A 21,804-nucleotide genomic window follows, 5' to 3' on the forward strand; every position below is an offset into this window, starting at 1 on the left:
CTGTCCCTCCCTGGCCTTGCCTCCCCTGGCAGCAGCACGCTGGCATTCCTCCTGGCTTCTCCAGCTGGCCGTGCTGCTGCTGGTCTTGTTCCCAGGCTGGCTGGGGATGGGGCTTTCACATGCCCATGGAGTGAGCACTCGGTGTGCTTGGAGGAAGGGGAGTACGGGGACAGGGTGAGGGGTCTGGAGATGTGCACTTTGAGCCTAGATTCCTCTGCTCTCAGCAGTGTCCAGGTTCTTCTCAGGTCAGCCTCTGAGTAGAACTTTCCTGCAGCTCACACGAGGTGGCTGAGACCAGCACTGATGGACGGATTGTCTGTCCTCACTAAAGGACACGCTACGCTATAGGGACAATCCTTTTTTCTCTTAGGATGCACAAAGTTTGCCATTAAGTGCAGGAGAAAAGCCCAGGAATTCTGTTTTAGAAAAGCTCAGCTGGTGTGGTAGGGTAGCAACAACAAAAATCTGACCCTATGAATTAAAAATTAAAAAAATCCATATATATATATCTGCTCTGAAGTTGGGTGACCTGGGAGCAACACTGGGGCAAGGTTCTTTGATACCAGCAGTGAAGTGAGTCTGAGTTTACCCCATGTTCAACCTTATCTCTGGCTGTAGGGCAAACTTGACTCTTCCATTGTCAACAGAGGAGTCCCCTTCTCCGAGGGATAACCTCAGGCATCATCAGGAAGAACTCAAGAAAGGGAACCACCAAATACCTTTCTGGAAGTGGGCAACTTTTCTGGTGATATTAGATGAGAAATGGGATGAGTTTTTCTGATAAGTCTGTTGTACGTTATTACTGTTCTTCCTCTTCTATGTGCAGGACCACATCCCAAAAACGCAAATGTCAAACAGAAGCAACATCACTGAGTTCCTCCTGCTGGCATTCGCAGACACGCGCGAGCTGCAGCTCCTGCACTTCGCACTCTTCCTGGGCATCTACCTGGCTGCCCTCCTGGGCAACGGCCTCATCCTCAGCGCCATAGCCTGCCACCACCGCCTCCACACCCCCATGTACTTCTTCCTCCTCAACCTCGCCCTCCTCGACGTGGGCTGCATCTCCACCACTCTGCCCAAAGCCATGGCCAATGCCCTCTGGAACACCAGGGCCATCTCCTATCAAGGATGTGCTGCTCAGGTCTTTTTCTTTCTCTTCTTCATATCAGCAGAGTATTATAACCTTACTATCATGGCCTATGACCGCTACGTTGCCATCTGCAAGCCCCTGCACTACGGGAGCCTCCTGGGCAGCAGAGCTTGTGCCCAGATGGCAGCAGCTGCCTGGGGCAGTGGCTTTCTCAATGCTGTCCTGCACACGGCCACTACATTTTCCCTGCCCCTCTGCCAAGGCAATGCTGTGGACCAGTTCTTCTGTGAAATCCCCCACATCCTCAAACTCTCCTGCTCAGATTCCTATCTCAGAGAATTTGGGGCATTTCAGTTTAGTATCTTTTTAGCATTTAGTTGTTTTGTTTTCATTGTGTTGTCCTATGTGCAGATCTTCAGGGCAGTGCTGAGGATGCCCTCTTCTCAGGGCCGGCACAAAGCCTTTTCCACGTGCCTCCCTCACCTGGCTGTGGTCTCCCTCTTCATTAGCACAGGCATATTTTCCTACCTGAAGTCCCCCTCCATTTCCTCTCCATCCCTGGACCTGGTGGTGTCATTTTTATACTCAGTTGTGCCTCCAGCAGTGAACCCCCTCATCTACAGCATGAGGAACCAGGAGCTCAAGAATGCAGTGAGGAATCTGTTTCCATACATTCTTCTTAAGCATCCATTATGTGTTCAGAAAATTTATTTTTAATAATATGCAAATATTTTGATTCACATTATATCATATCATTTTTATCGTTACTAGTGTTATCATAACATTGTCATTAATAAGAATCCCAAGAGAAATAAAAGTGTGTTTGGCAAAATGACATAACATTTTTTAAATTATTTTTCTCTGTTAGTATTTGAACAATATTTCATTTTGTTTTTAATAATCTCATTCTACCTTTCAGAATGTTACATCTTTTGTAAGGTTTGACCACATCATCTATTGTACATATAGAACTGGGCTTCCTTGATAGATAAAACAATAAAAAACTCAGCAGAAATTCATTGGTCTCAGTATCCTTCTCTTCCCATCTTCTGTCGAGCTGGGGGAGCAGACCCAGCATCCAGGAGGGGCTCAGGGCCAAGAGCCCAGCTGCCATGGGTAGGAGCAGTGTATTTGGATTAGAACTAGTGCATCTAGGTGACAGTCCTCTTGTCTCTATAGCAGGGCTGGCACAAAGCCTTTTCCACATGCCTCCCTCACCTGGCCATGGTGTCCGTCTCCCTCAGGCCTGTCATGGTTGCCTGCCTGAAGCTCCCTCCAACTTCTCCCCATCCCTTGACCTGGTGGAGGCAGTTCTGTACTCAGTGGTACTTCCAGCAGAGCACGTCCTCATCTGTACCATAATGATCCAAGAGGTCAAGCATGCTTTGTGGAAATTAATGACTAGATGTGTCTTCGATGCAAGAAATTTCGGATCTGCTTCTGCATCTGATTTGTAATGTCAATAATTGGACGAATATCCACTCTACATGCTTTTTTTTTTTTTTTTTTTTTTTTTTTGTGCTTGTGCTTGTACATATTCTTATTACATCAATTCAGCTAATGAACACCCATTAAAATGATATGGGTGTACCTGTTGAATATAGCTCATAGACTGTGCATGTGAAGCCATGCTCTCTGTGAATTTAACCTTAAGGAAGTTAAAGTTCAATAGGCTTTTTTGTCTGATATCCTTCCTCCGAGACCTGGTCTGGCTCTGCAGGGGCAGTGCCCATGTGCAGGGGTGCAGAGGAAAAGAGTCCCATCCCAGCAGCACAGCCAGGGAGCACCAGCGCTTGGGACATGCAGAGCTGCTCTCTTGCCACTGCCGCCCTGTCCTGCTGAGCCCTGCTGGTGGGGTCAGGCCCGGCTGCTCCTGCAGCTTGGTGCCAGTGCTGCTGTGGGGCCGAGCTGGGACTGCAGGCAGGGACAGGAAGTGGGCACGGCAGTGGCACAGCTGGCCTCCACTGCAGCACTTCCCTCCTAAGGGGGGATCTCCTCCAAGGTGGACTGAGCAGAGCTCAAGTGCTCAGTATGCTGTGAGCAGGCAGAGGAGAGCCCTGCAGCCCCAGGGCACGCAGCAGCCCCACCAAAGGAGCCTGGGGAGTGATTCCTTGCAGCCCTGGGGCAATGGCAGTGACCCCCTGAGCTGGGTCTGCCTCCCAGCCTGCCCAGCACACCTCTGCAGATTGCTCCTGTGCCACAGGCACCACAGCCCCCTCACTCTGCAGAGCAGCACCGCCAGCTGGGGCTGGGGCTGGGGCTGGGGCACTGGGGCTTGGAGGCCACTTCTCCTGAGTGTCTTCTAAGCCAGTTACAGGCTCACGGCTTCTGGATACGAACATGATCTTCATTGTGCACAAGGAGCTGACAGTCCGCCAACATGGAATGGTGCTAGAACATTGCCTGCAAGGTTCCTCCTTCCCTAGCATCTCCCGGGACTGGCACGGAACTGGCTCCTGAGTGTCAGAGAGGCTGGGAGCCCAGCAGGTGTGCCATGAGCTTGGAGGATCACAACCAGATCACTTCTACCTGGGCAGGTCCTGGCCCAAAAAGGGAATGTTTTCTAGGTGTGGTATTATAAGCTCAGTAGTGCATCAGAAACACTAAGTCCAGCAGGAAGTGAATGGCTGTTAAATGGCCTGTGAGGTGACTGCTTTCTGAAGTAGCTGACAGGTCACCCTTGACTCCTGGCTGGGATCTGTGCCTTTAGGCTCACATCTGCCAGTGTCCATGGTAGGGCAGCAGAAGGCACTTGCTGTGCATGTAGTTTCTGAGATCGGCTCTTTCTAAGTAGCTGGTAGGCCGCATAGAGGAAGAGGTCTTGGGTGGGGGTTGTCATATCAGAGGTGTCAGCTTTTGCCTGAAGTCATCCTTTAGGACTGCTTTCAGTTTTCTATACAGAGGGGGCCACTGCCTCCAAGATGCTTGGGGCAAACTGAACCATGCATGAGGGTTTGGAAAAAGATAGCCTGGGTGCACAGAAGCCATTCCGTATCCAGAAGTTGGAGGCAGGAAAAAAAATTTTGGGATGGTACAAGAACTGCTGGGCATATTGTGCAGGGTTCACCTACAGCCTTTGTGTTATTTTGCATCCTGACTTAGGTGCCATATCAGTCTCAAAAAAGGAGTAGCCAACGGATATGAGACAGATACTCTGAGATCATGAAAGCCATCAGAAAGCTGCCCGTATGAAGATGACTGATATGGGGAAGTCAGGAGAAGCCTGGCCAGAGAGATATCAGATTTGCAGGAGGAAAGAGGAGCTTGGCCAGCAGAAATGAATGATTTCTTTGAGGTTAGAACATTCAGGCAATGTTGATTTTGCTGTAACACGGACTTAAAACAGTCATGTAAAGCCCTTGCACTATTTTAATCACTGACATTAATCCCCAAACCTAAATGCTACTCCACACCCTGACAGGAATCCACTATTCTTATGCCTGACCTCAAAGTATCCCTTCAAGACAAAAGGCAGCCCATAGCCCCTTTCCCTTACCTTTACTCTCTTGCTCACCCTGATCTGATCAGCTTGTGGGCCACAAGAAGGTTGGGAATGCTGTGATGAGCTCAGCTCTGCCTCAGCATCTCCTGCCCCAGCAGCAGGAATGTGACTGTGGCAGGGACTGTGAGGTCACTTCTGTCTCTGCACTTGATAGGGCAGCAGCAGGAACGTGTCACAGAAAGGGACTGTGAGGTCATTTGTGTCTGGAGGTGGCAGGTCACCCTTGACTTCTCCCTGGGAGCTGCACTTTTGGGCTGACATCTGGCAGTGGCCCTGCTAGGCCAGCAGAAGGCACCTGCTTGGCATGCTGACTGTTGGCATTGCTTCCTTGCAACACTGTGCAGGGCTGCGGAGGTGTCAAAATGAAGTTCTTCTAGTAGCATCACAGTACCCACCACATCCCACAGACCCCAAGACTAGCCCTCAGCCAGAGAGGGGGTTGCAGGATCTCTTCTCCCAGTGGCTGTGGTCAGGCCTTGGCTCTTCTTCACTGAAACCAACCAAGACCTTTCTCAGCACAGTGCTTTGCCTGTCTGTAACCATGGCCTCCAATTATCTGCCCTAACATGTCCCTGGGGAGGCTTTGTTAGTAACAGGCCTCAGTGGGGCCCATTAATACTCCAAGTCACTTCAAGTTTTCCTTCTGACTTTAGCTTCTCAAGTGGTTACATCACTCTCCTCTCAGTACCTGAGCTGAGTACAGGGGGACAATCACTTCCCTGGACCTGCTGGCCACAATGTTTCTTATGCAAGCCTGGATGCCGTTGGCCTTCTTGGCCACCTGAGCACACTGCTGCCTCATATCCAGCCGACTATCCACCAGTACTCCCACGTCCTTCTCTGCCAGGTAGCTCTCCAACCACTCATCTCCCAGCCTGGAGCTCTGCTTGAGGTTGTTGAGCCCCAGGTGAAAAACCCAGCACTAGAACCCCAGAAAACCAAAGAGCAGGGAGCAACCCCTTGACTGTGTTCCTGATAGCACATTTGGAAGAGGTGTGCAGGGTTCTGGGTTTGCCCTGAGCAAGACCCTCCTGCTACTGTGGTGCTAGCAGGGAGGCAGCTGTGACCCGGGGCTGCACAGTGCCTGCTGCTGCCTGTAGCCACAGGGATGCCACTGCAGAGAGAACAGGACTGTCACCAAGGCCTATGAGATCTGATGGCTTATCCGAATAAAAGAGCACAAGAGAACACACTGGAAGCCAGAAGAGAGCAGCAGTGACAAGGCCACGTCCTGCTGCTGGCCATGGCCATGGCCCCAGAGAAGCAGCAGCCCCCACCCAAACTCCATGTAGCAGCTGGGCTCGCAGTCCTAAGCCCCTCCTGTGTGCTGGGGCTGCTACCCCAGCTCCAGAGGGAATGGGAAGAGATTGAAGCAGATTACAATGTCGTTCTGATGATTTTGTTTTGTTTTCATAGAATCATAGAATCATAGAATCATAGAATATCCTGAGTTGGAAGGGACCCTTAAGGATCATCAAGTCCAACTCTTGACACCGCACAGGTCTACCCAAAAGTTCAGACCATGTGACTAAGTGCACAGTCCAATCTCTTCTTAAATTCAGACAGGCTCGGTGCAGTGACCACTTCCCTGGGGAGCCTGTTCCAGTGTGCAACCACCCTCTCTGTGAAGAACCCCCTCCTGACGTCCAGCCTAAATTTCCCCTGCCTCAGCTTAACCCCGTTCCCGCGGGTCCTGTCACTAGTGTTAATGGAGAAAAGGTCTCCTGCCTCTCGACACCCCCTTACGAGGAAGTTGTAGACTGTGATGAGGTCTCCCCTCAGCCTCCTCTTCTCCAGGCTGAACAGGCCCAGTGACCTCAGCCGTTCTTCGTACGTCTTCCCCTCCAGGCCTTTCACCATCTTCATAGCCCTCCTCTGGACACTCTCCAACAGTTTCATGTCCTTTTTATACTGTGGTGCCCAGAACTGCACACAGTACTCGAGGTGAGGCCGCACCAGCGCAGAGTAGAGCGGGACAATCACCTCCCTTGACCTACTAGCGATGCCGTGCTTGATGCACCCCAGGACACGATTGGCCCTCCTGGCTGCCAGGGCACACTGCTGGCTCATATTCAACTTGCTGTCTACCACGACCCCCAGATCCCTCTCTTCTAGGCTGCTCTCCAGCGTCTCATCACCCAGTCTGTACATGCAGCCAGGGTTTCCCCGTCCCAGGTGCAGGACCCGGCACTTGCTCTTATTGAACTTCATGTGGTTGGTGATCACCCAGCTCTCCAACCTATCCAGATCCCTCTGCAAGGCCTTTCCACCCTCATTTGAGTCCACAACTCCTCCAAGTTTGGTGTCATCAGCAAACTTGCTCAAAATACCTTCTATTCCTACATCCAGATCGTTTATAAAAATATTGAAAAGTACCGGCCCTAAAACCCATGCAGCACTACAGTCTACGCAGAGGGAAGGGATCTAGGAATGTTGGTCAACACTTACCTGAACATGAGCCTGAAGTGTGCCCAGGTGGCCAAGAAGGCCAATGGCATTCTGGCTATTTTCAGCAGCAGTGTAACCAGAAGGACCAGGTGAAGGCTTCTCTCCCTGTACTCTGCTCTGGTGAGGCCACCCCTCAAGTACTGAGTACCTCTTGCTCTGGCCTGGGCAGAGGGACTGGCCCAGAGGGGCACAGGCGCTCTGTGCTAGGGCTCTGTTGGACCTGGCAGCAGGGGTGCCGGCATCTCACAGACCTCCATTTCCTGGTGCCGTGGCTGACCCTGGACTGGGGCTGCTGGGGAGGCTGAGGAGCTTTTGTCCCAGCAGCTGCGGTGCCTTGTGAGGGGCTGAGGCTGCGGTGGCCATGCCCCGAGCTCTGCAGCAGCCTGTGGCAAGGCAACCGTGAGTGTGGTTGCCACAAGCCCTGCCTACCCTCCTCCTGTCACGCTCCGTCAGGTGGCTGCAGCAGAGGGAACCTCCAGCCAGCTCCTGGCTGGGCTCTGCCACTCACCTCTCCAGTGCCATCCCTGCTGCCTTGGGGTGCTCTGTGAGGCTCTGGGTGACCTCGCAAGGCCTTCTGGCCAGCACATCTCCTGTGGGACAGCCAGGCCACGTAATGGCAGGGACCTCACCACCACCCTTCCAGCCCCCTCCCCTCCCCTCAGCTGTGGCCTTGTCTCTGCTGGCAGGAGTGGCCTGGGGAGGCGCTTCCTGGCCTCCCCTTGCCTCCTGCCAGCTGCTGCCCACTTAGGCTCCTGGCACAAACATGGCCGTGCACCAAAACCACTGCTCGTGCTGCCTTTGCTGCCTTGCCCTGTCCTCTCCCTTGGCTCCTTGTGTCTTTCACAGCCAAAGGAATCCCTTTGCTGTAACCACCCTGTCCCCTGCCCTGCAGGACAGCAGAGACAGGGCAGGACATGGTACACAGGGGCCTCAGAGCTTCAAGGAAGCAAATCCCAGAGCTGCATTCAGGTCTTGCACTTTGAACTAGACAGTGTCTGAAGGTGCCTTCCAACTGGACTGTTCTGTGCTATTCAGGCAGATGCCCCGTGGTTGTTTCTCTCAGCATGAAGGGACCTCGGGACACTCTCTGCCCCATTGGCTTTCATGACACCCCTAGGGATAGCTGATGGCCTTTGTGCTCATTCGTGTTCCCTTGCATACCATGTGCCCGCTGGCAGCAGCAGCAGCAAATGTTTCCTGTTCCCGTGTCTCCCCTGTACATGGACAGGCCCTGCTCTTCTCCTGAGCCACCCCATCTACCAGGGAGCCTCTCCCAGGTGAGCCTGTCTGTGCTGGCCTGGCCAGCCACTGCTGCAGCCCCTGGCCATGTTCCCCACAGCCCCAACTGGCGGTGCTGCTCTGCAGAGCCAGGGGGCTGTGGTGCCTGGGGCACGGGGGCACTATGCAGAGCCATGCTGGAGAGGCTGGGGGGCAGAGCCAGTTGGTGGGGGCCCTATCACAGACTGCCTCCCACAACTGTGGCCATGGGGTGCTCAGAGGTGCCCAGCCTGGCTGAGTGAGGAGCCTCTTTGGACTCTCTTCCTTGGGCACGTTCGGATCTGAAAGCAGCTCTGACCGCAGAAGTGAGCCTTCAGGCACAGCCCTTTTAGGGGAGAGATGATTCTCTGTAGGCCAGGTGTGTCACTGCCGTGCCCACTGCCTGTCCATTCCTGCAGTCCCAGCACAGCCCCACAGCAGCACTGGAACCAAGCCACGGGAGCAGCAAAAAAAAAAAAAAACAAAAACAAACAAACAAAAAAAACTTTAATTGGATAAAAGGCACAATAAAATGCAGAATTATATTTCTTTCTGGACAACTTTTGTAATAAAACTGAGGGGAAAATAATCAGCACAAGAACATAAGACAGGCTTTGTTTATTACGCAAACCTTTAAGAGTGATTTGCAGAACAGGGCAGGCAGCTTATTGCTTGTGAAATACAGTTGGTCTTCAGTTTCCACACAGCATTCTTAAGTTCATGGTTCCTCAGGCTGTAGATGAGGGGGTTCACTGCTGGAGGCACCAGTAAGTACAGAACTGTCACTATAAGGTCCAGGGTATGGAATGAGATGTAGGGGGACTTCAGGTGGGAAAACATGGCTGTGCTGAAATTCAGAGAGACCACAGTCAAGTGAGGGATGCATGTGGAAAAGGCTTTGTGTCGTCCCTGCTGTGAGGGCATCCTCAGCACAACCCTGAAGATCTGCACATAGGACAGAATAATCAAAACAAAACACCAACTCAGTAACAAAAAACTAGCTATAGTAATTCGAATTTCCCATAGGTAAGATTCTGAGCAGGAGAGCCTGATGATCTGGGGGATCTGACAGAAAAATTGGTCCAGGGCATTGCCATGGCTGAGAGGTAAAGAAAATACATTGGCAGTGTGCAGTACAGCATTGAGAAAGCCACTGCTCCAGGCAGCTGCTGCCATCAGGGCACAAGCTCTGCTGCCCAGGAGGCTCCCGTAGTGCAGGGGCTTGCAGATGGCAATGTAGCGGTCGTAGGCCATAACAGTGAGAAGGGAAAATTCTGCTGAAAACAAAAAGACTAACAGAAAGACCTGTGCAGCACATCCTGCATAGGAAATGGTCCTCATGTTCCAGAGGAAATTTGCCATGGCTTTGGGGAGAGTGGTGGAGATGAGGCCAAGGTCAAGGAGGGCGAGGTTGAGGAGGAAGAAGTACATGGGGGTGTGGAGGCGGTGGTCGCAGGCTATGGCTGTGATGATGAGGCCGTTGCCCGGGAGGGCAGCCAGGTAGATGCCCAGGAAGAGCCCGAAAGTCAGGAGCTGCAGCTCGCGCGTGTCTGTGAATGCCAGAAGGAGGAACTCGGTGATGGAGCTGCCATTACACATTTATCACCTCTGAGCAAGGGAGCCTGTCCAAAAGAAAAAAATTACAGCGTAAAATGTAGTTACTTCTCTGACCAAAACCCACTGCAAGTCTCATAGAACACCTTACCACACAATAATCTGTGCCGCTTTCTTTTCAGGAAGAGCTTTCTGCAGCTCCTTAGCTTATGTCTGGTTGTTGCTCTGAGGGTGCCACAACAAGCGTGGGGATCTTCTGTGCGCTCTTAGGTAGTCAGTCCTGGTCTGCAGCAACCCTTAGAAGGGAACCTGGAGTGATCTGAGAAGTCTGCTAGCCAGGGACATCTCCCCGTTTGCAGGTCATGAGAAGGTCAAATAATTCCCTAAGAAAAAACAAAGGTAATGTTGGTTCTGTCTGTACACTGAGGTGTGTGAGGTGCCTTATATCTACAGCAATGATCAAGGAGCCTTAGTCTTTAGTACTACTCCATTACTATCCCTCTGAATCACCACACAGGTGGGAAAATGAAAGCAGAGAAAAGTGCACTGCCTTCAGGTAGGTCTTGCCTTGCAGTTTTGCTGTGCAGTGCCCTGGGGAGCTGTGGGGCTGTGAGCAGCCTGCCCCAGGCAGCAGGACCCTGGCCTGCCGTGCCCTGCCATGCCGGGGGGGCTCCTTCCACCCACAGCTTCTCCCTGCAGCCCCTGGGCAGCTCCCCGTGCAGGCTGAGTGCTGAGCCTGGCAGGCGGCAGAGGCCCTGCCCCAGCACACAGCCCCTGGGGCACAGCAGGGACCACAGGCTCTGCACCACAGCCCTGGGCACCCCTGCCTGCATCCCCGGCTGCACTGCCTGCAGCCGGCCCCAAGAGAAGGGAGCCCTCGGGCCCTGCACGCTGACCCTGCAGCACACAAGCCCTGTGTCCTTCAACTCCAACACCGAGCGTCCTCCTGACAGCTCCCATCAGCTGAGGGCTGTGCCAGCTCCAGGAGAGCCTGGCAGGCTCTGCACCCTGAGACTTACTGTGGAGAGGTGGCTGGCAAGATTTCTCCCTCTGTCAGCTCTTCCCTGCCTTCTCCCCCCCTCAGGCTGCCCTGAACCTCTCTCCCCCTTCTCTCTTCTCCCCATGCCAGCTGCAGGCAGTGCCCCCAGCCCTGCAGTGCCTGGCAGAGGAGCTTGATCTGGGTGGCTGAAGCAGCTTCTCCAGTAGTCCAAGTCTGATGCAAACTCCAAAGCCTCTCACAGTGCTAATGGTCCCACTGAGGGACATTATTGTCAAGGCCTCCCCATGGACTTGTTAGAGCAGAAAAGTGTAGGCAGTGATGACGGGGAGACCAAGGCCCAGGAAAGGTGACCCTGATGCTGAGGAAACCTTGATGTGTCCCATGAAGTCCAACAGTCGGGCCCTGACCCCAGCCTCTGGGAAGGGAGATCCTGTCCCTCCAGTGGGTTTAGGGCTCTTCCTGGGTCAGCCCAGTGTGGGGACTGTTTCAAGCATGTATCATTGACCTGGGAAAGTATCTGCCTGTTAGTTTGACTCCAGTGCCAGGGAAGCTCATGGAGCAGATTATCGTGACTGTCATCAGGCAGCACTTGCAGGGCAAGCAGGTGATCAGGCCCAGTCAGCATGGCTTTATGAAAGGCAGGTCCTGCTTGACGAACCTGATCTCCTTCTATGACTAAGTGACGCGCTGGGTGGACGAGGGAAATGCTGTGGATGTGGTCTACCTTGACTTCAGCAAGGCTTTTGACACCGTCTCCCACAGCATTCTCCTTGAGAAACTGGCTGCTTGTGGCTTGGACTGGTGTATGCATCGTTGGGTTAGAAACTGGCTGGATAGCCGGGCCCAAAGAGTCGTGGTGAATGGAGCCAAGTCCAGTTGGAGGCCAGTCACTAGTGGCGTCCCCCAGGGCTCGGTGCTGGGGCCGGTCCTCTTTAATATCTTTATCGATGATCTGGACGAGGGCATTGAGTGCACCATCAGTAAGTTTGCAGATGACACCAAGCTAGGTGCGTGTGTCGATCTGCTTGAGGGTAGGAAGGCTCTGCAGGAGGATCTGGCTGCACCAATGGGCTGAGGCCAACTATGAAGTTCAACAAGGCCAAGTGCCGGGTCCTGCACCTGGGGCACAATAACCCCAAGCAGAGCTACAGGCTAGGAGAGAAGTGGTTGGAAAGATGCCTGGCAGAGAAGGATGTGGGAGTACTGGTTGATAGTCGGCTGAATATGAGGCAGCAGTGTGCTCAGGTGGCCAAGAAGGCCAACGGCATCCTGGCTTGTATCAGAAGCAGTGTGGCCAGCAGAGCTAGGGAAGTGATTGTCCCCCTGTCCTCGGCTCTGGTGAGGCCGCACCTTGAGTACTGTGTTCAGTTTTGGGCCCCTCACTACAAGAAGGACATCGGGGTGCTCCAGCAAGTCCAGAGAAAACACAAAGCTGGTGAGGGATCTGGAGTCCTATGAGGAGCAGCTGAGGGAGCTGGTCTTGTTCAGCCTGGAGAAGAGAAGGCTCAGGGGTGACCTTATTGCTCTTCCTAAGTATATTAAAGGAGGCTGTAGTGAGGTGGGGTTTGGTCTGTTCTCCCACGTGCCTGGTGACAGGACGAGGGGGAATGGGCTAAAGTTGTGCCAGGGGAGGTTTAGGTTGGATATTAGGAAGAACTTCTTTACTGAAAGGGTTATTAGGAATTGGAACAGGCTGCCCAGGGAAGTGGTGGAGTCACCATCCCTGGAGGTCTTTAAAAGATGTTTAGATGTAGTGCTTAGTGATATGGTTTAGTGGAGGACTTGTTAGTGTTAGGTCAGAGGTTGGACTCAATGATCTTGAGGTCTCTTCCAACCTAGACAATTCTGTGATTCTGTGATTTGGTGAATCTCCACGTCTCACCACGATCTGTATCAATCAATCCCTGCATCTCACCATGACCTGTATCAATCTCTGCATCTCACTGCGATCTCTGTATCAAGCAATCTCCGTGTCTCACCACGATCTGTACCAATCAATCTCAGCATCTCACCGCAATCTCTGTGCTCGGAGTCTCTCAGGTCTCTCAGATTCTCTCAGGTCTCTCACGTCTCTCTGCGTGTCTCAGCCTGTGCAGGTGCCATGTGTTGCAGGAAAAACGGTCGAAAACCCAACAGACACTAGAATGGTCAGATCATGCTCTCTCTCTTTATTACCTGACTAGCCTGACTTTTATAGCATACTTAACAGGGGCGGATAGTGTCTCACACAAGATTATTGGTCAAAAGCACTCAGACAAAGAACTGCACGAAAACAACCCAACCTGCAAGAAAACAACCCCCTTGTGATTAGCAGTCATGTAGATGTTGTCCTTGAAGCCAGCTGCTGGCAACAACATTTTTCTAAATTCCTCAACTGGGCAATGTGGGAACACTGTCATGGGAACTTCTCATAGTCGTCCTGGTAGCTTGGTTTGCTCAGCTGCATCAAGCCATGGGATCTTTGCTGTTTCAAAAATCCCTCAACAAAAGATCTCTCAGCAGCCTGTTCCAGTGCCTCATCTCCAAGTGAAGAATTTCTTCCTAACCTCTAATCTAAATCTCCCCTCATTTAGCTTAGAACCATTCCCCCTTCTTCTGTCATTATCTGATTGAGCAAAGAGTCAATCTCCATCTTTTTTATAAGCTGCTTCAAGTACTGAAAGGCCACAAAGAGGTCACCCTGGAGCCTTCTTTTCTCCAGGCTGAACAGTCCCAGCTCTCTCAGCCTTTTTTTTCATAGGAGAGGTGCTTCAGCCCCTTGATCATTTTTGTGGCTCTCTTCTGGACCAGTTTTAAAAGATCCACATCCTTCTCGTGTTGGGGTCTCCAGACCTGGACACAGGACTCCAAGTGAGGCCTCACAAGGGCAGAGCAGAGGGGGACAATCACCTGCCTCCATGTGCTGCCCACTCCTCTCTTGATGCAGCCCAGAATGCAGTTGGCCTCCTGGGCTACAAGCACACACTGCTGGCTCATGTCGAGCTTTTTGTCCAGCAGAACCCCCAAGTACCTCCCAGCAGGGATCCTCTCAATGAGTTCTTCTCCCAGCCTATCCTCATGTCTGGGATTTCCCAAGCCTAGTGCAGAATCTTGCACTTGGACTTGTTGAACCTCCTTAGATTCACAGGGACCCAAATTTCAATCTTGTCCAGCACTCTTTGGTTGGCACCCCTTCCTCTGTTGCATCAACTACACCACTCAGCTTGGTGTCATCTGCACACTTGCTGAGGGTGCACTCGATCACACTATGTCATTGATAAAGATATTAAACTGTACCAGTCCCAAGACAGACTCGTGACAGACGCTACTCATCACCAGCATCCACTCTGATATAGAGCCATTGAGCACCACTCTCTGGGTGTGACCTTCAGGCCAACACCTTATCCACTCAGTGGTGCAGCCATCAAATGCGTATCTCTCCAATTTGGAGATCAGGATGTCATGCGGGATACTGTAAATGGTCTTACTGAAGTCCAAGTAGATGACATTGGTTGGTCTTTGCTTGTTGTCTGATGCGGTCACTCCATTTTAGAAAGCCACCAGATTGGTCAGGCAAGATTTGGCCTTTGGTGAAGCCATGCTGGGTGTCTGAGATCACTTCTTTTCCATGATCTTGCCAGGCACAGAGGTGAGGCTCAGCAATCGGTGGTTCCCTGGGTCCTCCTTTCTACCCTTTTTTAAAAATGGGAGTGATGTTTTCCTTTTTCAGGTCACCAGGGACTTCAGCCGACTGCCAGGACTCTTCCAATATGATGGAGAGAGGCTTGACAACTACATCAGCCAGTTCCCTCAGGACCCTGGGATGCAAGTCATCATGCCCCATAGACTTGTACTTGTTGAGTTCCATCAGGTGGTCTCAAACCTGCTTTTCACTTAGAGTGGGTGGGACTTTGCACCTCCAGCCTCCATCTATGGTTTAAGGGAAATGAAAGACTTGGGAAGCCTGACTGGCAGAGAAGACTGAGGCAAAGATGTTGTTGAGTCCCTCAGGCTTCTGCATGTCTGTCATTACCAGTTCACCCTTCTCATTCATCACAGGGGGTACACTGTCCTTGGCCTTTCTTTTCTGAGCAATGTATCTAAAGAATCTCTTCCTGTTATTCTTTGTGTCCCTTGCCAAGCTGAGTTCCATGTGAGACTTGGCTTTCCTTATCCCATCCCTGCACATCCAAAACTGAAACATGTGAGAGGGCCTGGGAAAAGTAACCCTGGATCCTTAGAAGCCATTTGGGAAACAAATCTTGTAGGTAGGAAGTGTGATTTTGTGGAGGTACAGAGCTGGTGGGCACATTGTGCAGAATGCTCCTAAAGACCGTTGTGTCCTTTTCCTTCCTGACTACAATGATACTTCCTTCCCAGTAATGGAGGAGCCAATAGAGGTGAAAAAAGATACTCTGTGATCATGAATGTCATCAGAAAGCTGACCCCATTAAGATACGGGGAGGTTAGGAGAAGCATGGACAAGAGAGATGTGAAATTTTGGGGTGAGAAAATGAGAATGGCCATTAGAAAATAATGATTTCATAGAGGTAAGAAGGTGCATGTAATGTTGATGCTGTAGTAACACTGACTTAAAAGAACCATGTATGGCCCTTACCTTATTTAGGCGGTAATTTTAATCCCGAAACCTAAATGCTACTCCAACACTCTGACAGGAATCCCCTACTCTAATGCTTGAATTCAAAGGATCCCTTCAAGCAAAACTTAGCCCATAGCCCCTTTTTCTTTCCTTTATTCTCTTACTCACCCAAATGCCTTCCGTGGACACTAGTATTAAAATGCTCTACTGATCCTTAGATTTCTTGGCAGACCAAAATAAAACCCTAAACCACAGAACTTATCCATACCCTAACCACAGAAGAACACCAAACATTCCCAATAAAACTCTGTTTAATCTCTAACACAGAAAAGTGAGCCCGAGTCCCTAAGGGACTAGGGAGATGCAAGCTCTGCCTCAGGATCTTCTGCCCCAGCAGGAGGAATGTGACCATGACAGTGACTGTGAGGTCACTTCTGTCTCTGCACTTGATAGGGCAGCAGCAGGAACGTGTCATGGAAAGGGACTGTGAGGTCACTTGTGTCTGGAGGTGGCAGGTCAGCCTTGACTTCTCCCTGGGAGCTGCACTTTTGGGCTGACATCTGGCAGTGGCCCTGCTAGGCCAGCAGAAGGCAGCTGCTTGGCATGCTGACTGGGGGATCCCCTCTGCCTCCAGAGCCAGGAGGACCCAGGCAGAAAGAAGGCCCCCATATGGGTTGTCCTGTCCCTTCTGCTTGAGTCCATGAGTGGGCAGCAGCAGGCACAAGGCTTGGCACAAGGAGTCAAGGCCGTGCGGTGGGGGAGACAAGGCACCATACTCCACACGGGGAAGACACCACATGGGGGAGACAGTGCTCCAGCCTCTGTCAGCAAAGGGGGACAGCACTCCCAGCTGCACCTTCTGCATGACCGCAGTGCTTCCTGCTGGGGGCCATGTCCTACGGTCAGCCCTGGGCTGTATGCCACCCCTGTGCTCTGAAAGGCTCAAGAAGTGGAAGGCCTGACTCCAGAAGGCAGCTGTACCTGAACCAGGGGAATTTCTCTCATGTGCAGTAATTCTTTCTCCTCCCAGCTACTGTTCTGTGGCCCCAGTGTCATAGACACCTTCTGTGGTTTTACCCCATTGCTGGAGCTCTTCTGCAGTGCCACGGTGATACTCGTGGTCTTTCCTTTCATAATCTACATTTGGGATCTTCCTTCCTTCTTTCCTTCCTTCCTTCCTTTGGATCATCTTCCTCTTCTCTTTCCTGCAGTTTTCATGTGTGTGCATCCTCTGTTGATAAGCCCAAGGCCTTATCCACCTGCTCTTCTGTCCTCATGAGTGTCACTGTTTTCTATGACACCGTTGTCACTGTCTGTGTAAAGCCCATAAAGGCTGTGCTCAGAGGTTTTAACCAAGCCCTTTCTCATACCTTCATCATCCCCCTGTCAGTCCTAGGGTTGCTTATAGGTAGTATGGGAAGGGTGAGAGATGTGCTGGTGGAGCTGCAGACGTCATCATAAGACTTATCTCAAAGACCTTGGAAAGGACAGATTGATCAAAGAGGTTCCTCGGGACGTGGAAAAGGCAGATGTCGAAAGCATCTTGTACTTCAAGGCTGAGCAGAAGGATGATTAAGCCTAATCATGAATTAGAATGCCAGCGTTAACCCTAGCCCTCACCCAAGAACTAAACAAAACTCTGACCCACAAGGCTTGCCCTTTTCCTACACCTTGAGCAGGCATCTTGAGCAGAATTGCTCCCTCAAAGCCCTTCCATTGCATTAGCCCTAGAAGTTGACCTCTAATCCCTAAATGTTAAATTGACCACCTAACCCTCCACCACACACACAACACATCTCATCTTCAAACCCACTCCTATCCCTAACTTCAGCTGTTTGTCCCCTTGGGGCAGGGCAGTGACTGTGATGTCCTTGAGCAAAGAATCACTCTCCATCTTTTTTATAAGCCCCCTTTAAGTACTGAAAGGCTGTGATGAGGTCACCCTGGAACCTTCTTTTCTCCAGGCTGAACAGCCCCAGTGCTCTCAACCTTTCTTCATAGGAGAGGTTCTCCAGCCACTTGATCATCTTCTTTGCCTCCCAGCCTCCATCTATGGGTTCAGGGAAATGAAAAACTTGGGAAGCCTCACTGGCAGGAAAGATTGAGGCAAAGATGTTGTTGAGGCCCTCAGGCTTCTCCATGTCTGTCATTACCAGTTCACCCTTCTCATCCATCAGAGGGGGGTACACTCTCCTTGGCTTTTCTTTTCTGAGCTATGCATCTATCGAATCTCTTCCTGTTATTCTTTGCATCCCTTGCTAAGCTCAGGTCTATCCGCGCATTGCTTTCCTTATCCCTTCTCTACACATCCAAAAATGAAGCATTCATAAGGGCCTGGAAAAAGAACTCGAGATCCATGGAAGCTATTCTGGAAACAAAACTAGTAGGTAGGATGCGCAATTTTGTAGAGAGGCAGAGCTGATGGGCATACTGGGCAGGATGCTCCTTTAGGCCCTTTTCCCTCCTGACTACAATGCCACTTCTCTCTGAAGAACAGAATAGCCCACAGAGGTGAGACATATACTGCCTATGTCACGGATGTCATCGGAAAGCTGATCCCAATAAGATATGGGGAGGTCAGGAGCAACCTGGACACGAGAGATGTGAGATTTTCAGGTGGCAAGAGGAGCATGGCCAGCAGAAATTAATGATTTCGTAGAGGTAAGAGGCATCATGAAATGCAGATTGTGCATCAACACTGACTTGTAGAGTCATGCATGGCCCTTACACTATTTTAACCAGTAGTCTTAATCCTTAAATCTAAATGCTCCTCCAACACTCTGACAGGAATCCATTTCTCTAAAGCTTGAACACAAGGTATTCCTTGAAGCAAAACTCACCCCATACCCCCTTTCTATTACTTTTACTCTCTTACTCACCCTAAACCCTACCCTTAATAATAGTATTAAAATACTCTATTTAACCCTAGGCTTCTAGGCAGACCTAAAAATGACCTAAACTACAGAGCCTGCCCATACCCTAAACACAGAAGAACACCAAACCTTCCCAATAAATATTTGTTTACTCTCTAACCCAGAAAGATGCGCCTTATTCCCTTGGGAAGTAGAAAGCAGTCAGCTATGCCTGAGGATCTCATGGCCCAGCAGAAGGAACGTGACTGTGGTAGTGACTGTGAGGTCACTTCTGTCTCTGCACTTGATAGGGCAGCAGCAGGAATGTGTCACAGAAAGGGACTGGGAGGTCACTTGTGTCTGGAGGTGGCAGGTCATCCTTGATTTCTCCCTGGGATCTGCACTTTTGGGGTGACATCTGGCAGTGGCCCTGCTAGGCCAGCACAAGGCACCTGCTTGGCATGCTGACTGGGGGATTCCCTCTGCCTCCAGAGCCAGGAGGACCCAGGCAGAAAGAAGGCCCCCATATGGGTTGTCCTGTCCCTTCTGCTTGAGTCCATGACTGGGCAGCAGCAGGAGGCACAAGGCTTGGCTGTGTCTCCACAAGAAGCTGCAAGGTCAGCAGCAGGCCCCTGGCTTGGAAGCTGCTGCTGAGGTGACTTGTGTCTGGTTTGCTGAGAGGCTGCAAGGAGCCTGCTGGGTTGGGCTGCCTACTTCAGGAGTGGTTTCCACCCTGATGGAGCCTGCTTTGGTAGTAGGAAAGAGCAGGAGGAAAAAAAAAAAAAACAAAAAACAAAAAACAAAACAAAACAAAAAAAACCACCCTAAATATCTAGGGGAACAGTTGGTCTTGCTGCTATAGACTGAGGCAAAGAAGGCATTAAGTACCTCAGCCTTTACCTCATCTCTTGGCACCAGGTTTCCCCCCACATCCAATAATTTATGATGATTCTTAATCCTCTTTTATTTAAAGCATTTATATAAGCAGTGTTTATTGTCTTTGACAGGAATGGATTGGTTAAGCTCCAGCTGGGCTTTGGCCCTTCTAACTATGTTCTGCACAACCCCATAATATTTAAGACACAGCTCCAGAGAAACTGACAGCATGCATGAGAATGAAGAACAGAAAAAGTAGAATCTGGCAGCCTTCCACCCATTACCTTTCTGTGACTGTGTTGCAGTTCCATTCAACTGGTTAATCCTGCATTATCCAAACATTGGTTTAGTGGAGGACTTGGTAGTGTTAGGTCAGAGGCTGGACTCGATCATCTTGAGGTCTCTTCCAACCTAGACAATTCTGTGTGATTCTGTGTGTGATTCTGTGTCCCCTGTACCTCCCAATGCTGCTGTCTTGTCAGAGACAGCACAATCACATGAAGGCTGAACTGTCTGCCTGCAGACATGAACAGCTGACAGAATGGAGCATCAGTGTGGTTGGAGCTTGAGAAAGTACAGGATTTTGTCTAAAGAAACCTCCTGACATGTACAAGGAGAAGAGCCCAGTCCTGAACGAGAGGGAGAGTAACGCCACACATCAGAGCAGACTGGGACACTGCAGAGTACACAGGACAAGGAGGGCCTGGGCACCACGAGGGATGCCATTCGAGCAGTGGTGCCTGCTCAGCAGGAACCAGGCCAACTTCATACAGAGCTGCCTTACGAGGAGCATGGCCACCAAAAAGATCTGAGTTATCAGACTCAGCTCAGATCCGGTATGACACCACAAGGACAAGTGCCTACAACTAGCTGGTAAAGAGGTGAAGGTCTGGGAGTCCCTAGGACAGCCTGGTTTGGAGAGGAGCAAGGGCTATGAAAAGGTTCCAAGTCCCAGCATGACCCAGGTCTTTGTGTCCATGGCTATGGCTGTTGTCTCTGCCACTGACAACGATTAGGAGACAGCTGATCGTTAAAGCACCAGGGCCTCATTGCCTCCTCATCCCCTCCCATGAACCAGGCAGGGGTTGTACCATTCTCCTACTCTTGGCCATGCACATCCCCATCTCCTGCGACCACTGCCTCCACACCCCCATGTACTTCTTCCTCCTCAAACTTGCCCTCCTCGATCTGGGCTGCATCTCCACCACTCTGCCCAAAGCCATGGCCAATGCCCTCTGGGACAACAGGGCCATCTCCTATCAAGGATGTGTGGCACAGGTCTTCTTTTTTGTCTTCTTGGTTGGAGCAGAGTTTTCCCTTCTCACCGTCTTGGCCTATGACCACTACGTTGCCATCTGCAAGCCCCTGCACTACGGGAGCCTCGTGGGCAGCAGAGCTTGTGCCCAGATGGCAGCAGCTGCCTGGGGCAGTGGATTTCTCAATGCTGTCCTACACACAGCCACTACATTTTCCCTTCCCCTCTGCCAAGGCAACGCTTTGGACCTCTTCTTCTGTGAAATCCCCCACATCCTCAAGCTCTCCTGTTCAGATTCCTATCTCAGGGAAATTGGCATCCTTGTGTTTAGTGTTTCTTTAGCATTTATTTGTTTTGTTTTCATTGTGCTGTCCTATTTTCAGATCTTCAGGGCAGTGCTGAGGATACCCTCTGAACAGAGCCGGCACAAAGCCTTTTCCACGTGCCTCCCACACCTGGCTGTGGTCTTCCTCTTTCTCAGTGTCCTGGTTTCAGTTAGAACAGAATTAATTTTCTTCCTAGGAGCTGGTGGAATGCTGTGTTTTGGCTTAGGATGAGAAGAGTGCTGATAACACCCCAATGTTTTCATTGTTGCAGAGCAGTGCTTATACCAAGCCAAAGACATCTCAGCCTTTGCTCTGTCCTGCCAACAGGCAGGCTGAGGGTGAGTAAGAGCTGGGAGGGGACAGACCCAGGACAGGTGACCCAAACTAGCCAAAGGGGTATTCCATACCATCTGACGTCATGCTAAACAATATATAGGGGTGGCTAGTCGGGGGGAGGGGGCCGTACTGCTCGGGGTTAGGCTGGGCATTAGTCAGCGGGTGGTGAGCAATTGCATTGTGCATCACTTGTTTGTACATATTATTAGTAGTAGTACTATTATCATCATTGTATTATTATTATTATTATTATTATTATATTTGTTATTATTATTTTCCTGTCTTATTAAACTGTCTTTATCTGAACTCACGGGCTTCACTTTCCATTTCTCTCCCCCGTCCCAGAGAGGGAGGGGGGAGGGTGAGCAAACGGCTGCGTGGTGTTTAGCTGCCGGCCGGGTTAAACCACGACAATGGGCGTCACATTTGCTAGCCGCCAGTCAACTGGGACCTCCCCCGATAGCCACGACTGCTGATAAATGATGGATAGTGGCTTGGCCAGCTCCTCTGCCAGTTCTCTCAGTACCCTTGGGTGGATCCCATCCAGCCCCATCGACTTGTGCACATCCAAGTGCCATAGCAGGTCACCAACCAGTTCTTCATGGATAATGAGGGCCACATCCTGCTCCCCATCCCCTTCCACCAGCTCAGGGTACTGGGTATCCAGAGAACAACCGGTATTGCCGCTAAAGACTGAGGCAAAGAAGGCATTGAGCACCTCCGCCTTTT

General features: G+C 51.1%; 1 protein-coding gene across 1 annotated transcript; it reads left to right on the forward strand.

The window, feature by feature from the left end:
- Positions 1-847: 847 nt before the first annotated feature.
- On the forward strand, positions 848-20,174 carry LOC309888244 (olfactory receptor 14A16-like; the record flags this gene model as incomplete). The annotated part of the gene is made up of 2 exons (XM_082780482.1): positions 848-1,741; positions 20,010-20,174. 2 exons carry the CDS (start codon positions 848-850, stop codon positions 20,172-20,174), a joined length of 1,059 nt encoding a protein of 352 aa, XP_082636608.1.
- Between the last annotated feature and the right edge of the window lie 1,630 nt (positions 20,175-21,804).

This window comes from Aythya marila, assembly GCF_965140915.1.
Source record: "Aythya marila genome assembly, chromosome: 28".
Lineage (NCBI taxonomy): Eukaryota > Metazoa > Chordata > Aves > Anseriformes > Anatidae > Aythya > Aythya marila.